The following is an 18,544-nucleotide window of genomic DNA, read 5'->3' on the forward strand; positions in this document are numbered from 1 at the left end:
ATTCAACACAGCAAGCAAAGTGAGTGTATTTGAACATTTAGCTATGACAATAAATCCAGTTTGCACTATTTAAACACGCCTTTAGAATATTTTAGACTTAGATAGAAAAATGTCTGAAAAATCATAATTAATAATTTCAATTATTTATATTTTAAAAGAGAAAGTTTTCTTGGATTGTTTAGTAACAGATGTGAAAGCAACAAAGGGACACTGGGGGAAAAAAATCCATTTAGTGAATGAAGCTTTTTGGACACTACTTGTATCTTATTTTACAATAACAAAAAAATCAAATAGGATGCAGATGCTTTGACATTTGCATGCATATTACTAACAYTAAAATTATATRYAAAAAAATCATAATAAAATCGTAAAAGTGAATCAGAAAATTATTCAAACTAACCCACTTATTGCAACAACCTCAATAACCTWTCTCCATCTTCTATCTGAGCAACGTGCAAATTTGTTTACCACGATGCACAAGCCTCAGTGCAACAAAAAGCCATTTTTAGGTGAATCATACCAGATGACTGTCAAGCCTGCCAAAGCAGCAAAGCCAACCAAAACAGGCTCACACAGAAGGTGGCCACCTGGCTTTTGGTGTGACGGAGTGGCTCTCAGTTCCACAGAAGCAGTCTTGTTGTCAGCTTTGGTCCCATGCAAAATGCTTTAGATGTGAGAATTTTGTATTATAATATATTTTTTAAAAATTCACAAAGGGTAACTAGTTTACCTATGCAGGATGACTTGACAGCTTAAAAGTGGGAGTTGATTGCCATGCAGGTTCTAAACAAAYGGCTACTCATCAGTGGATGATAACCACTTTTCATGCGATCACTGGTTATCATGATGGTCAGTTTCATGGACAGACTGTGCCGGGACACATCGGGGCAACRTTTTGTCAACAATCACAAATATTTCTTTTTTTAAATTAATGAACTTRGACCAGCTTGGACACCATGAAACCATTTGAATCAAGGAAAACCTTGATACCCAAGCCTCCAGCTCCAGATTTTTCTTGATCGGTATTAGTAAAACATGCGCTACTGCTCTGATTTTAAGAAGATTTACTATGAAGCGATGCARAGGAGGAAGAAGGACTGAGTTATAATGAAACAGGGCTGCAAAAACAGGACTACATCCAGTCAGGGGCACTGAAGTCAGTGTTGTTTTCAGAGTTTTTCATGAACTGCGATGAGGAGACTACAGAATGTACAGATATACTGCATGTGTACCTCTGTTGTTCTATTCACCATCATCTACAGAGTCAGCCAAAAGAGGAGAGAATTGGCAGTTAGTGAGAAAAAAAAAGCAAAACAAACAAAAACAAAACAAAAAAAAACAATAAAATAAAATGTAAGAAAAGGATGAGCAGAGAGGAGTGAAGGAAGTCAGTTTGAAACAATTTAGCAAAATCAATTAAGATTTGAAGTCTCTGTTGTGGGAGAGTTCAAAATTGACATTAAAATTATTTCCCAGAATCACACTGCACACAAACTAAGTCTAGTGCAGGGGTCTGCAATCTTTACGATCAAAGGAGCCATTTCTGCTCCTTGTCTCACTAATAAAATGTGTCCAGAGCYGCAAAACAAGCTACAACTGTGATTAAAAACTGGTGGTCCGCGGGCCTTTTCGAGGCCTTTTTGGGAACATTTATGGTCAGTGGAGGAGACATTATAAAACTAAAGGAATACTGTTAATATTATTGTATTATTATTTATTATTATACACATCAGAACAAATAAAAATATGATGTTCATGTAAACAAGAAAATACTGCATATAGTTTATACCAAATTTCATAAAAACTAGTACAACTGAATTATTTAGGTGTATTTATTTTCTAATTGTTAATATTATGTAGTCTTCAAATTCTTTAAAGGTAATTCTGATGGATTTGAGAGAGAGAGAGAGAGAGATCATAGAAAGAAAATGGAATCTTTAAGTAAACAACAGGCTAGCATGAGCTAGTATTGATCACATACAAATTTATTTCTGTTGGGAGTATAAAAAAAACAAATTTTGTTATGTTATTTGGTCACATTTTCAAAGAGCCACTGCAGAAGGACCAAAGAGCCACATGTGGTCCCAGAGCCACAGTTTGCAGACCCCTGATCTAGTGTCAGTTTATTTATGAGTAAAATTACTAAACATGCACTTTTGATCAGTCCTCCTTTCTGCAAGATTTGAAAGATTTTAAYGACAAAAAAAGAAAGTAAAGAAACAACCAAAACAGATGCAAAAAAAAAAATCAGTCAGCTGTGTTCAAAGAAAAGTTCAACAGAGTTTTTAAAAAGTGACCAACTGACGGCCCACCATCACGGCTGGACTTCAGCGGCACTCACCTTGGACTCAACATCAGCGTTGTGGTCGTTCTGCAGGAGCAGGGCCGCGGCCTTGGTGTCGTCCTTGCGAGCAGCGATGTGCAGGGCAGGCAGACGCACCTTGCCCTTTGTATCGTTCTCCAGCAGCAGGGAGACCACCTGGTCATGGCCCTGCTGGAGGGCCACTGCCAGAGGGGTGAAACCATCCTGCGTACGAAGGGAGAGAGAAGTCACGAAAGACGAACGAGGAAGTGTAAGTAATCATGTAAAAAAGAATATAAACAAATGAGGGATGACTCCAAAGTTATGCACAGTACTGTAAATGATAAAACACCTGGAAAAAAAAGTTACGTAAAAGCTTAGCTTTTTTTACGTGAACTCCCTTCTTAGAAGAATGTGAAAACCACTGATTTCAACTGAAAGTGACATTCTTTTTTTTAATTAAGAAGATTTACAGTAAAATATTAAAATAAATGACAGGTTGAACTGATGCCATTTATWACAATTTTAGTTCTAATTTAGGAGATGTTGGGATTATGTTTACTTAAARGAGACATATACTTTTAAATCTTTCTTTTTCACATTTAAATCATTCAGTCGGGGTCTATATATTTTGTTGTGATGCACGTAACAGGTCTCTCTTGTTAATGAGACAATGAGTCTCAAGAGATTTTCCTGTAGAAATAAAGGATAAATAAATAAAAATAAAATATATAAAAAGGAACTGCAATGACTCAGTGGGAATTCTAAATTTACAAGCCCATCTTTTCTCCCTTTTCTGAGGTGTGTCTCAGATAAACTCGTTTTGACGCTGTCCCTTTAGTTACAAATGAGACGCTTCACACTCTGCTCCTCTTCAGCTTCCAGAGCGGTACATTCTAGTTTGATGGAGGGGTTTACGGTTATATAGCGGCGCAGAAAAGTTTTATTTACAAAATAATTAAAATACGTCAGCAACAGAAGACTTGTACATCCAGCCTTAAGAGCCGAGTCTGAACCAGAGCCAGAGGAGAATTAAAATGACAAAATTGTAGTTGGTAAGTCTAGACCTTATCTAAATGTTTGACGTAAAATTTCAGAAAACAAACRGGTTAAAAAGTACGACCCAAACCGGATAAATTATATCTTTGGAGCACCGGGAGAAACTAGATTAAATTGTTTTGCACTCCTAGAGACTCCAAGTACACAACAAAATGCATTTAATGGCTAAAAAAGTAGATTTTGCATAATATGTCCCCTTTAAACTTTTATACTAAAAGACATATCAGCCTACATGAGTAAAAATTTGGTGCTCTGGGCATAAACATGCTGAATCCCATTGACAAATTATCTTTATTAAAAAAAAACCCTATACAAATTTTTATCTACATATTATGAAGGGAGTCCTGGTTTCTGTCCTAATCTGTGTTTGGATATGTATGCAAGATAAATGCACAAGGAAAGACTATCCTGTGTTTTAGCATGTAACCCACATTTGTAAACCAGTGAACTGTGACCTGGTTTGGGTTCTGTATCATCCCTATAAGCTATTTATTTTGTACATACATTATATTCATGCATGTGGTGACCGGTAAGCATTACAATGAGTTCCATAGATTGAGCAGTGTAAATCACAGGAGCAACGATGGAGGAGAAGGAGGCAGCAAGCAGAGCGGACCTCATCTGTGACCAACTCAAGGTCACTCTGCCTCCACCAACACACACAAACCAATCAATGAAGCCCGGCCCAGGCCCTCGTGAGCAGACAGGAGGGGGAGAGGACAAAGGGAAAGGCAGAGTGACAACGTGAGACAGAGGGAATGAGCAAAAAGACAAGAGGACACAGAGATGAGACAGGTGTAAAGTGAGTAAAAGTGGGGGATGGGGGATTGAAAGGAAGTAGGGAAGGAAACAAAGGAGGACAGGAGATGAACGTGGTTAGTACTGATGTAAAAACACACATGACTGAGGCTAATGCATGGACGTACGTATAATGTGGCTTCAGAGAGGTAGGCACAGAACTACAGCATATACACAGACATTTGAGAGGAAGGATGAGCACAACTGTACTCTACCTCTGTGGCGATGCTCTGGCTGGCGCTGTTCTCCAGTAGGAACCGAACAACCTCCAGGTGATTCTCCTGGGCTGCCATGTACAGAGGAGTGAAGCCATTCTGCACACGGCAAGGACCAAAACAGAGACAGTTTCAAACAAAACTCACAGGTACTTACAGTTTTCCTATTGTCAGCGCTTGGATAATCAGAGGATCAATTACTTTAACTCGTTTTTTTAAAATAATCCACATCAAGGATGACCCTAGCCAATTTAGCACCCAAGACATGATATCACGTGGTCCCTGAGCACCAGTAGTTAGTCTCAACTGCATCCTGTGATACCAGCGGACCAAACCAAAAGAACAAATTACCTTCACAAACTTGAGTAACCAGTAATTATTCTACAGATTAAATCAACTATATTCATATAAAAAGTTTAAAATATTGTTTTTCGTCCCTTATTTGTAGCGCCTCCTAGATGGACAGCACTCTTAGCATTTGCCTATAATGCCTATGCCCCGGATCGCCCCCTGGTCCACCTGATAAGTTTTAGAAAGTAAGAGAAAAAAAAAACGTTAGCTTTTTCAGACATTTTGTTAAACATTCGTCAACACCAAAAATCTCCCCTCCCTATCTTGATCTGACAAAGTTAAACGTAAGTGGCACCGACAGCAGTTTCCAGGAGAGGCCCAGTTGGAACTGTGCCAGAAAACATCTATTTGCCAAGTGATTCCCTCAGTGTCACTGACTTCTTGATGGACTATCACTCTAATAAATGGGCGCATCCCAGTCGTGCATTCAGTCTGTTGTGTTCACTTCAAGCTGTAAAAGCAGACCAACAGGACTCAGGTGATGTTCTGATTTTAGGTGTGTGTGTGTGTTTGTGTGTGTGCATGTGCTGAGTGTATCCCACCTGTGATTGTGCGTTGACATTGGCTCCATTAGTGACCAGCTCTTTGACGACTTCCCCCTGGCCGGCCAGTGAGGCTATGTGCAGAGCAGTGTTTCCTTTCTGGATTACACAGAACAAGCGAAATGATGAATGTTAAGCTCTGCTCCACCTGTTCCAACATATTACTTGGGTATGAGTGTGTGACTTTTTGCCACTGCAGCCTGTATATAAATATCAGGAGTGAATCCCATTGCAGGTCACATGATTAAACTGCTCTGGCTCTAATATCCCACTGCCCACACTGCCAACAATGTGTCACTTCCGATCCCGGCATCCCGAATAAATGAACCTCTGTTCTAAAATAAAACTAGAGGAAGTTCTTCGATGAACCTGTACGGGTCAGTGTGAAGGCAGAACTCACCCTCAAGTTGTCCTCTGGCTCAATGTTACAAGGTTTACTGAGACTTTTTTTGTTCATTGTTTTCTGTAGCAATGGAATTAGACAGGTCTGATACTCAAAGCAGAAAAGAAAGACAAGACACAGCTGTGACCTATTTATACCCCCCAAAAATGTAAAATTTATCTTTAGTTGTTTTCACATCATCTGTCATGTACAACAAGTTATCTATAAATAATTAATGTGATGCAACAATTACGTACTAGTTACAATTTACCAATTTTACTTCAGATGAAAAGGTTTAAACCGTGCTTTCCGACTTAATATTTGCTGAACATTATCTGAAGTCGAAAGCAGAAAAATTGAGAACAATTTGTGTTCTTGAATTTAAAAAATCTATTAAATTTAGAATTAACAAGTAGCAATGTCCTCATCATTTAGTCTTTGAAATCAAATAAAACAAGACACAAAGCAGCACAAACTGGTTTAACCTCTTAGGCCCCAAGGGTTTTTCTTGATGTCTTTGCTCAAAATACCATGCTTAAATGAGTGTATCTCAGCATTTACAAACTCTACTTAAATAATCTTGGTATCAACATAAAGCTAACACTTGGGAGATTTTTTTATCAGAAATGTAAGTATTAAAACAGCTGCTCTTGTTTTAGAGATATTGAGGATGTAACACAATTTTTTTTTACATTTTTTCCCCTCCTGTCTGAATAATTTTTGCATTTGACAGTATTTAACCCATTTAAAACCATAATAAATCAGGCTAAAAACTATTGGAAACCATAAATCCACTTGTGGACATTACCTGTGCAAAGATTCATGCTGTTAAAATTAACTGGAGCAAAGTTACAGAGGTTTTAGTAAAGGAATCTTAAGTTTTTAATTGCAAAAGTTGTTTATTTTTTCTTACCTGCATTAAAAGACTTGTTACTGAATGTTTGTTCTTTTGAAAAATCATCCAAACATATTTTGTCACCATATATATTATACTTTATAAAATAATGAGAAATTATATTTGACTTCAGTTGGATCATATTCACTCAAGATCAAGTAAAAACAAAAAAAAAATAAAAATAATAACTTTCAATACAGATTACAAACTATTTTGGTATCTGCTTTAACTTACTTTAAAAACAAATGTCAAAATTTTTTAACAGATTTGTTGTAATGTATTTACAGATTTGCAACAATCCCATTTTGCATAGTTTGTTTACTTTCTGATTCAACTGCCTGTCATTTGAACTGTGTTTGGTGGATGGAAATATACAGTATATATTACATTAGCTTTTAGCCAAGATTCTTAGCTTTCTATTGATGTCAAACATGTCAATGTTCAACTGACAGATCTTAAGTTAACAGAAGTTAAAAAGATATAGAAAATGGGAAATGCTGTTTTGGGGCATGTGGCTCAAAAGGTTAAACCTACATTAAAATGTACACCTGTATACATTCCTAAATTTAAAATGAGCTACAACCGAACAGGAAGAAGACAAATTCTCTTGATCAACTAAATGTCAGACATTTAACTATGAACTCAATGGTCTCAGTGCTAAGCTAAAACCTCTACGGCCATGTTTCCTCACAGTGTCTTCCATAGCTGCTTAACATAAAAATGTCTGACACCATTAAAATTCAGTCAATAACCAAAATAATCCCTCAGCATCCTCAGGGTCACATCGCTGTGAGCTTTTAATTGGGGAGTTTCCCCTTGATCTTAAATATTTTATTCTGCCGTGTGTTTGTGTCAGCACCAGGCATGTGGCCCAAGGGCTGCGAGGCTGAAACAGGCGACTACATCAGAGTGGAAGCCTTCGAGGTACAAATATGAATATTATTTGAAATGGTTCTGCTCTTTTTTTTTAGCATTTAAATATAAAAATATGTCCCTGGGAGAGGCCTTCCTTTTCTGAAATCTCTTCTTATACTGAGTTTGTCCTGTTTTGTACATTTTATGGATTTCACATTATTAGACTGCACTGAACACATTACTTTTCCATGATAATGTTTGCAAAAGCAAGCCCTAAAGGGGGTCATTAATTATCAATACCATGTTAAACCAAAACAAAGGCTGCACACTTTACCAACACAGTCTTGCTGCAGCTGCATGCTGTTTATTACATAGGCAGCCATCTTTTGTCCTGAATCTAAATATAGTTTTTAGTAACATCAGTAGGGCCGTGATCAGGTGCGTCTTACCTTTGTGGCTGCATCCACAGCGGCTCCAAGCTTCAGCAACTCAGCAACAACCTCCACATGCCCCTCTTTGGAGGCCAGATGAAGAGCGTTCAGGCCATTCTGGGGAGGAAATATAGTTTGGTAAGTTGGACCAGCTGTTTTACAAATTTGCGCAGTTAAGAGAATAAAAATATGATTTCAAAGATTAAGTAGTTTTTTTTCCAATTAGATGAGATACTTAAATATTACAGTTTTGTGGCGACTTTCTCAAAACTCACCTGATTGCAGATGTTAATTTCAACTCCAGACTTGAGGTAGTCAAGGACTTTTTCAAGGTTCCCTGCCCGGGCAGCTCGCAGGTAACTGGCATTGCTATCAGACTAAAGAAAGAGAAAAAATAAAATGAAAACAGGAAGAGAAGAGGGGAAACAAGAGGTAATTTGAGATAAAGAACAAACTGTCTCTGTTAAATGAAGGGGATGGACAATAATATAACTGTACCAGGTAGAGCTCTGTCATAGTTTCTCAGACACCTAAAAACATCTTGATGAGGTGGAAAACAAAGCTAGTGTCCACAAATATCCAAATATCTGGATTGTGTTTTGACATAAAACACATTCCAGATGAATCTGTTCAGAATGACAGGAAGTCCTCAAGCCAAATGCTCCGAAACACGTCATCCCAACAATTCTCTCCCAGCATCCATCAAATCCCACACGTCCGTTGTGTCAGCTTTGTTAAATCCAAATGTCTCCTTTTCCTCGGCGTTGGAAGTTCAGCGAGCGGGTGGTCCTCACAGCTGCCACGGAGCCCTCCTCTTTTCCACAGAGGTCTCTGCTGCAGCCACCAGTGAAACCGTTTTGGACAGACCGTTGCTGTGTTATGAGAGAAGCAGCGCACCTTCTATTCTGCTTGGCTGTCCTTTATTCCACTACAGAAATAGAGCTTTGCACACCAAAATAAAAAGTRATGAGGTAAGCATGTTTTCTCCCCCTGTTCCAAACGTTATAGCATGAGGGAGAGGGGGAAAGAAGGAGGAAGAGGCTAAGCGGAGGATGAGAGGAGAAAGGACAAGTACAGGAGAAAAGCTAAGAGGGTATGACACGGAGGTACTTTTTTCTCTCTGTTTTTGTTTCTTGGACATCAAATTTGACATAAAATGACATTTGGCAAACTCTGCGTATTTTCTTTATTCCTTCTACGTGCCATAAGGGGAATAAAAACTAGTATGGTAGAGCTCAGAAGGGAGAAAAACAGAAGCCTCAAACCCGCATTCCTCTGAATTATCAAAATCCCAGACCTGCTAAATTTAGCCTTGTACCCAGAGAAGCTCAGCAGGACTAAACTATTCAATCGGTCTGATCCAAAGTTAGGTTCTTCCCATGCACCATCTGAGTTCTGAAATAACTCGGGCCCAAAACACTAAAACGTGACTAAATAAGTCCTCCAACATCAGATTGTTTCACCGATGTTCTGTAAATACTACAGCACGAGGTAAAGACTCATCTCTGTTCATGCAGGCATGTGTGGAAAAACTAATTAATAACAAATGAAGCCTTGTTAACTGGAAGCCCAGTCATTTCCTGATTACAAGAAACCATTAGGCTTATTCTCATATCCCTGCAGCCAATCAGCTCATATCTATGCTTTTTTTTTCTTCCTTTTTCCATGTCCTCAACTCTCGCTGGACTGTCTGATAGCCCTGAACTGCTAATGATAGTTSTGCTCTTGCAGACGTAAATCACATGAATTGACTGAAACCGAACCAACAGGCTCTCCAAACAGCTAAATAAGAAGCAACAGTTACAGGAAATTTGTAACCAATTAATAATGACATGAAACAATCAAAAATAACTACAATAAAACATTTAAAGCTAAGAATTCAGGAACCCATCAACAAAACTTATACGTAAGTATCAATTGTCTAAATATTTTATTCTCCAAAACAAGTTAGCAACAATGTGGATAATAAGAGTTCTGCAGAGAAAGTGCAAGTGGACTCACAGACAGCTTAAATAAGAACATTAGGACACACATACCAAGAATTAGTGCACTTCATTTCAACCTGTTAAAACTTTAGATTGACAGATTTTACCCAATAATATTTAATGGCATGCATTTTTGGATTTTTAAATGGATTTCTCAAGCTTTTTACAAGTAATTAAAAAATGCTGTTGTTCATTTTCACATTAATGTTTTAAGACAAAGTTAAGGCTGGAATGAGCAACACTGCAAATAGGTGAGCATAATGGCAAGGCTTTGGAAGCTACAGAAAAAACGAAAAAGAAAACTGAAGAATATGTGTGTGGACTGGGAAGKGTAATGAGTGATCAAAAACAGGTGTGTTGATTACAAATGAAAGACAGGTGAGTGTGGAGCTGGAAACTATAGGATAGCTACATCTAATGGTTAAGATACAAAATCAGCCAAAAAAAGTAACTCCTCTAAACAGAATGAAATCACAGAAAATCTTTGAGGGATTGGCACAAAACAGAAAAACTAAAAATTCTCAACAGTTCCAAGGCAGAGGGTATAGAGATTTATATGAAATAGATTGCAACATCTAATTCAATGTAATATTGACGATGATGATGATGATGCCTTTATTGTCATTGTATGGAGCACAATGAAATTACATTTAAGATGTGATAATTAAATGCTGCTGCTTTGTTTATTGAAAGGTGTCTTATAATGTTTGCTCATATCAGAAACTGAAAACCTTTAGTAGAAACTCTTCTATATCTAAAAGAATAAAGGTCTAAAAACACCTGATGTATTTCTAAGAATGACACTTGTTCACCCCAAAGATCCGGTGCCCCGGCACAAACAGAGCAATGTTGTATATGCTGTTAAGTGCCAGGAGGACTGCGACCAGTTATACATCGGGGAAACAAAGCAGCCACTGTTCAAAAGAATGTCCCAACACAGACGGGCTACGTCTAATGGCCAGAACTCTGCAGTTTTCACTCATTTACAGGCCAGCGATCACTCTTTCAGAGATGAGGATGTTCTCGTTCTTGATAGAGAGGAATGTTGGTTTGAGAGAGGAGTAAAAGAAGCCATTTTTGTGAAGAAAGACCGTCCATCATTAAAAAGAGGTGGAGGCCTCCGTTTTCAGTTGTCCCCCTCCTACAGTGCTGCTATTGCCAGTATCATTCTACCCCTGTTAACAATAGGTGTTAATTAGGTGTCAACGATAGCCATGTGATGTGAGTATCAGTCCCATGGAGGCAGTGCTTAAAAGCCTGAATTTTGCCTGAAACTCTCAGACTGAAGAAGTCTCTTGGAGGAGAGATGAAATGTTTCATTAGAGAAGAACCCGTCCAGAAGACCTACACAATTTTTTTTTTCTTTTTGATTTTTTACCTGGATTACTGAGATGCATCAGGACAGACACTTGTTTTGTAAGGATTTTTTTTWAAAAATCCCACTCTATGCTCCTTGCTTCTCTAAATATATCTCATCTATATCCCAGCTTTTCACTGTTTTCCCCCTTAATGCCTGTAATAAAGTCATGAGACCAATTTGTCCATCCTTTGATTCAGGCTCTATCTACATCCAAAACAAGGGATCTTGGAGCCTTTGTGAATTATTACAAACAGCGGGGGACGACGCAGATCAAATGTCAAAGAAAATGGTGCTTTCTAAAATGAGGTTAAGCTTGATGGAAAGTATTAATCTAATGTTAGATAGAAGGGTGAGGGTAAAAGACAAATCTGACTTAAGGAAAAACTGAAAGAAAATTATTAGGATAAAGCTGTATCACAATTTAGTATCACAGACAAAGAAACAGGTCTTTGGGGTATTTTCAACAAGAAAAAACATATTTGACAGACACTTGACATTTGAGTGCAGCTGATGATCACAACTTAGATAAGATAAAATAGAAATGTTCACAGATGTGTATGAAAGCTAAAATATTGTTTTTAATACATATTTTTTATGAATTGAACTGCCTGTGCTCTCTAATGTGCAGGTTTTTATGCTAATTGTGTGAATTATTTATTATTATTTTTATACTAAAAAATCTACTTTAAGTTGGTACAATTTWTGTGGCTCCTGTAGTCTAAGAGTAATTTCTGCTGATTTGGATGTGAGAAGTTGCTTCACAGCTTCTGCTGAAGCTGTACTTGGTGCCTTTTCTCTTTATGACATCAACACAGAAACAGTCAGGACGGATTTCCTTTTTTTTGTTGTTGTTTTTTAAAACCGACACCCCTGATGGACAAACTTATGTGAACTCGTTACTTATTTAGTAAAAAATCTGCATGTTGTTTTGTGATTTTTACATAAACGGATGTCCATGCAAACATGAACACATGTTGATGTCATAGCTGTATGAGCTGAGGGAGCTTAGAAGAGGACAACTGGACCAGCAGCAGCTGTATTGTTTAACTTTATCCCCTGCTCTTCTGACAGCACAAAAGCTCAGAGCTCCACAGATCTGACAGCACAAAGCCAGAGGCACTGAGTCATGGACCACAACAGCACAAAAACAACAACAACAACAAAAACTTTGGCTCAGATACTCCCATGTCCTCTTGATATGACTAGATCTTCACGAAATCTAGATTTCCCTAGTCCTTTTCACATTCCTTCTAAATGACCCCCAAGGCCTCATGCTTTCTGTTTTTAAGGCTAAGGTTAAATATGATGTATATAAATTAATTTATATAAGAACATTATGATGATAATAATAAGAAGAAAAATATTCAGTTTTTTTCGCCTGTTAATAAACAATACAATAAAATAATCGGTGTGAACACGTCAACGGCAAGATGGAGATATCAATTAATTTAAAATGGAATATTCTTATTATTTCAAGCATAAAATGTCATTTTTAAAACTCTCCGTGCCCTATAAATGCAACATGTCATCCATGACTCTASGTTGTTATATGCTCAGCAACACCTTTCACTACATGTTGCAGGAAGCTGACAAAAAGCAGACGCATGGTTCAGTGTTTCCAATTTCCTAAAGAACWGCACAAAGATCTGAAGGAGAAAATGAATGAATCCACTAATGAGCAACTGAGCGAGTTCCTTCCTGCACATGTGCTTTACGCACAAATGTGTTGTTATCACTCAGTGGTTGTGGCAGCAACCTCCCCGAAGCAGCTCGACAAAAACCTCCCACTAATGCATCGCTGAAGTATTTCCTGTCTCTTTTTTTTATTTCCTAATGAAAGTTGCAAGTTACAGCTGCGCACACTCCAGTATGTTATTTTTAAACAGTTTAGTGCACAAACACATTTAGTTTCATTTTTAAAGAGTGGCTGGAAAGTTATTGCACAGGGGAATGAAAACCCTTGTCTGTTAGCTTAGCAAAGAAACAAGGAAACACTGGTTTCAACCATAAAGAAATCCATCTCTAAAGAATATAAACTATTCTTAAATGAGAGAATGTGTTTTATACATATAATAAGAATTTGCAGTTGTGCAGGCACATGCATAAACAGGATGAAAACCCCTCCATGAACATGCTTGGAGCTCTGCTCATCAGATTGCAGATCAGCTGACTTTTAATGCTCAGACACAAACAACACCAGTGCCATCCTATTGGCTGACGCATCGCTGAATACACAAACTCAAAAAGCATGTTTGATATATTTTAAATACAAGGCCAAATTATCAATAATAATAAAAACATTCCAAATGTAAGAACAACTGCTCTACTCACTTGGGTTAGGGAGACTGCACCCTCTTCCACAGCCATGTCTGATTTCTTTCTCTCCTCTGAATAACGAAGAGTGAAACCTGAGCTCAGAGCAGCCAAACATCCAAGCAGTCATCTATTCAGTCAGTCACCTAGTGCCTCTCTCAGCCCCATAAATGTCCATCCCACTCAGAGTAAAGTGCAAGGTGCCACTGGCTCAGGTAACAGAGTAAAAAAACAAAACAAAAAACAAAACAAAACTGGAATTCTGCTCTCCTTCTGCTGTTTGGTTGATGTCCATCAGACAGAGGAGTGAAGGGCTATAGGTGAATATTAGAGGGTAAATGGAACAATTTCTGGAGGGTTGATGAGGAAAAGAGGTCTAAAGAGCCTCCGAGTTAGTAAACAAAGCCCTCGGCGTCTCACAGTCTTTCATGCTAAAGAAAGGACACACAAGCCAAATCCCCTCTGCCGCCTCACTCCCTCCCCATCCTGCCCCCGAGTCCTGTCTTTTCCCTAAACGAATAAACAAGGGTAAATCCCTGCCATCTTCCAGACGCTAGAGCATCTTCCAATGAGGAGGAGGAGGAGGGAAAACTCCCCGGACTTACCATAATAGCTGTGTCTTCTCCATCCCTCTCAGTCTCCTTCCTTTTCTTACTCACCTTCATTGGCTCTGACTCTAGGTGGGTGGGGGTGTCAATGTGGTCTTGATATTCAAGGTTGGTTCGAAGGTGGTGGTGGTAGTGGTGGGGAGGGGACTGAAAATAGCAGCTGAGACAAATACTTTCACTGAAACACCCTCCCCTGTTAACCCACCCTCTCTCCCTTTTTTCCTCCCACTCGCTCCATCTGCCTGCGTTCTGCTCTTTATTGTCACCCTGCTAATCAGCTTTTATACCCCTCCCACCCCCCCGAACAATAGGCAGTGTCAGGGCCGAGAGTTTCCACCCAGACTGGGCTACCTGGAATCGGTTCGATCTTCGTGCGGAAAAGCCTTGTGTGTGTCGACTGGTAGGGGGRGTTGGGGTGGAAATGAGTCCAGTGGAGAACAAATAATAACACCAGACATTATTACGGGGGCCACTGGACCTGTGGGTGCCTCAACCGTCAATGGGGGCACTGACTCTAACATATAGGATTATTAGGGGCTTTTCCTTCAGTATTAGGGACACCCTCTATCCTTCCACCTCTATGCCCCCCATACACACCATACATCGCAGTCAGCTACCCTGCTCACCCCCACTGTTTTTTAGACAAATCCTGCTCAGCGCTAAGCCTTAGCACAGTTAGATAGCATGTGATCATTACTCCACTGAAAAATGTGCATTAAAGGGGTCATACTTTTCAACCCGTTCAGTTTTCTTTCACATTTTCTGAACTAATCCGTCAAAGAAGTTGCGGCGGAACAGATGTATAAGGCTGTCTCCTCTCTCTCTGGCTCAGATTCTGGCTCCAAACTGTAAAGCTGAATGGAAAAATTTTCCCTTGTTGACATCTTTTTAGTTGGTTAGTAAAACATGTCTGTGCCACTAGTCGTGAACCCCTCTATCAAACTAGAATTGACTGCTTTGGGAGCTGTAGGGTGGCGGGGTGTGAAGCGTCACATTTGGATTTAAAGAGACAGCCTCAAAGTGAGCTGATCTGAGACACACGTCAGAAAACGAGTGAAAGATGGGCTTGTGGAGCTACAATAAGGAGGAATTCAAGCCAAAGCGTTGCAGTTCCACTTTACAGTGGTTTGCAAAAGTATTCATACCCCTTGAACTTTTCCATATTTTGTCACATTACAACCACAAACATAAATATATTTCACTGGAATTTAATGTGAAAGACCAACACAAAGTGGTATACAATTGTGAAGTGGAAGCAAAATTTTACATGAATCAAAACATTTTTTACAAATAAAAAACTGAAAAGTGCGATGTGCAAAAGTATTCAGCCCCCCTGAGTCAATACTTTGTGGAGCCACCTTTTGCTGCAATTACAGCTGCAAGTCTTTTAGGGTATGTCTCCACCAGCTTTGCACATCTAGTGACTGCAATTCTTGCCCATTCCTCCTTGCAAAACAGCTCAAGCTCAGTCAGATTGGATGGAGAGCGTTTGTGAACAGCAGTTTTGAGATCTTGCCACAAATTCTCAATTGGGTTTAGGTCTGGACTTTGACTGGGCCATTCTAACACATGAATATTCTTTTTTTTAAACCACTCCATTGTAGCTTTGGCTTTATGTTTAAGGTCGTTGTCCTGCTGGAAGGTGAACCTCCGCCCCAGTCTCAAATCTTTTGCTGACTCCAACAGGTTTTCTTCCAAGATTGCCCTGTATTTGGCTCCATCCATCTTCCCATCAACTTTGACCAACTTCCCGGTCCCTGCTGAAGAGAAGCACCCCCAGAGCATGATGCTGCCACCACCATATTTGACAGTGGGGATGGTGTTTTCAGAGTGATGTGCAGTGTTCTTTCTCCGCCACACATAGCGTTTTGCATTGTGGCCAAAAAGTTCAATTTTGGTCTCGTCTGACCAAAGCACCTTCTTCCACATGTTTGCTGTGTCCTCAACATGGCTTCTGGCAAACTGCAAACGGGACTTCTTATGGTTTTCTTTTAACAATGGCTTTCTCCTTGCCACTCTTCCATAAAGACCACATTTGTGTAGTGCACGACTAATTGTTGTCCTGTGGACAGTTTCCCCCACCTGAGCTGTGGCTCTCTGCATTTCATCCAGAGTCACCATGGACCTCTTGGCTGCCTCTCTGATCAGTGATCTCCTTGTTCGGCCTGTAAGTTTAGGTGGACGGCCTTGTCTTGGCAGGTTTACTGTGGTGCCATACTCTTTCCATTTCCGGATGATGGATTGAACAGTGCTCCGTGAGATGTTCAAAGCTTGGGAAATCTTTTTATAACCTAAGCCTGCTTTAAACTTCTCCAAAACCATATTCCTAACCTGTCTGGTGTGTTCTTTGGACTTCATGATGCTGTTTGCTCCCCAATATTCTCTTAACCAACATCTGAGGCCGTCACGGAGCAGCTGTATTTGTACTGAGATTAGATTACACACAGGTGGACCCTTTTGAGTCATTAGCAGTCATCAGGCAACTTCTGAATGCAATTGGTTGCACTCAGGGAAAAGGGGGCTGAATACTTTTGCACGTCGCACTTTTCAGTTTTTTATTTGTAAAAAATGTTTTGATTCATGTAAAATTTTGCTTCCACTTCACAATTGTATACCACTTTGTGTTGGTCTTTCACATTAAATTCCAGTGAAATATATTTATGTTTGTGGTTGTAATGTGACAAAATATGGAAAAGTTCAAGGGGTATGAATACTTTTGCAAACCACTGTATATAGACCCAAACTGAATGATTTAAATGTGGAAAAGAAAGATTTAAAAAGCACAATAAGTCTCCTTTAAAGGCACAGCGTGGAGGATTTTGTCAATTCTTTTAGCCAAATTTGAGATAATCACTAATGACAATAATAAAAAACATGTCTAATCATTGCAGACAAAGACCTTGTTTTATTATTTTTACCTTATAAAAAGCTGTTTATATCTCCATGGTCGCGGGTCGCCACAACAGGCAGCCGCCATCTTGTCTATGAAGGCTCATGAAGGACAAACTGCAGTGGCGGCGTCAAAAASAGTTTTAGTTGTAAAACTATAAATGTAATATTTGTTGTCTGTCATTGTAGCTGGGATAATTTTACTTATTAAAGCTCATAATCTTACCACTTGAAACATCACTAGCCCTGAAGCTGCTGGTAGACATCACGGCTGGAATTATCAAAGGTTTTTGACAACTGAGAGACACCGTAGCAACTCCTTTGTGTTTGGAAGTGGGGGTGGGGGTGGGGGGAGGACCAGGGAGGATGATTCAACCACTCAACCACTAGATGTCGCTGAAAACAACAAATCCTACACAGTGTGCCTTTAAGACCTGGATCTGATCACTATCTGTGTGATTCGCAGCAAAAGGACCGGTGAGTATAAACACAACAACAACAACAACAACAACATGTAACTGTATAAGGTATATGTTTAGTTTGGAGTTATTACACCTGTGAGTGGACACAGTATCACCTTGATTCTTTCCCGAGCTTTTTTTTTTACGTGTTTTAACATATGCAAGACTTTTTGACATTCTGTCTGAAATGTTCCACAAATATATTTAAAATGACGTTTTGTCACATGCAGCAATGCATCCCTGAGCCACTGTTTTCCCTTTGTCTTAACATCTGAGATGCACAGTAGGTACCCCCCCCACCACACCCCGTGTTATCAACTTTTTACACTGAGAGACAAAAAGAGTTTGAGACAGTGGGAGTCAGAGCAGTTAAAGCAGCGCGGGGAGAGCTGACAGAGGGAGTGACAGATGCTCCGGACCAGAAGAGGCGAGCTCGACGTGTGATTGGTGGATCACAAGCTCCTTCATGCTAATGCTGCAGTGAGCAACTCTCGGTTAAAAAAAAGGATAAATAAATAAAAAGCAGGTTTGCCATGGTTACGGGGGAGGGTCTAGTTTATGGAAAATTATCCATCTTGGTACAGTAGTGGTAATCATCTGCGTCTCAACAACCACACAGTTTACAACAATGAATTACAGAAAAATAAATACAGTAGATAAAACTGAATGTGTTTCAGTTTTTTTGTTTGTTTTATGTAGCTTTAATCGACAACAAATGCATGCATTTAATTATTTCATCATTTTTAATTTCTGACAATCTATAAACTAGATAAGGAGTGGCACTGGCAATATTTGTGTCCCAATTTACTCCTGAAGGTGACTAAAGTACAATAATTTACATAAGTTTAAGAGAATGATAAAGGTTAATCTGTTGGAGAAATATAAAATGGTATAATGTAAGATTTGTTGCTTAAGAAGAAGTTAAACTTTTTTGATTTTTTTTTCTCTGTATGTTTTTTTGTTGTGTGTTTGGTATTTGAAGATTATTTTTGATTGATTTTGTTTTAGTGAGAAAAGGGGCAGATATCAAAAGACTTTTTTTTCTTCTTCTGCTACCTTTCATTTAATTTATGATTGTATTTTTGTTGTATATAGCAT

The 18,544-nt window shown here is 38.9% G+C and overlaps 1 protein-coding gene across 1 annotated transcript in view; it reads right to left on the bottom strand.

Moving 5' to 3' along the window:
* LOC106512931 (ankyrin-3) overlaps nucleotides 1-18,544 on the bottom strand; it is a gene marked incomplete at its 3' end in the record, with an annotated part of 52,831 nt that overhangs the window by 12,586 nt on the left and 21,701 nt on the right. The window contains 5 exon segments of the mRNA XM_014001484.1: nucleotides 2,342-2,527; nucleotides 4,375-4,473; nucleotides 5,268-5,366; nucleotides 7,849-7,947; nucleotides 8,106-8,207. Of these exon segments, the coding sequence (XP_013856938.1) occupies nucleotides 2,342-2,527; nucleotides 4,375-4,473; nucleotides 5,268-5,366; nucleotides 7,849-7,947; nucleotides 8,106-8,207 (585 nt within the window).

The sequence above is a fragment of the Austrofundulus limnaeus genome, unplaced genomic scaffold, assembly GCF_001266775.1.
Source record: "Austrofundulus limnaeus strain Quisiro unplaced genomic scaffold, Austrofundulus_limnaeus-1.0 Scaffold0, whole genome shotgun sequence".
In the NCBI taxonomy this organism is placed as follows: Eukaryota; Metazoa; Chordata; class Actinopteri; order Cyprinodontiformes; family Rivulidae; genus Austrofundulus; species Austrofundulus limnaeus.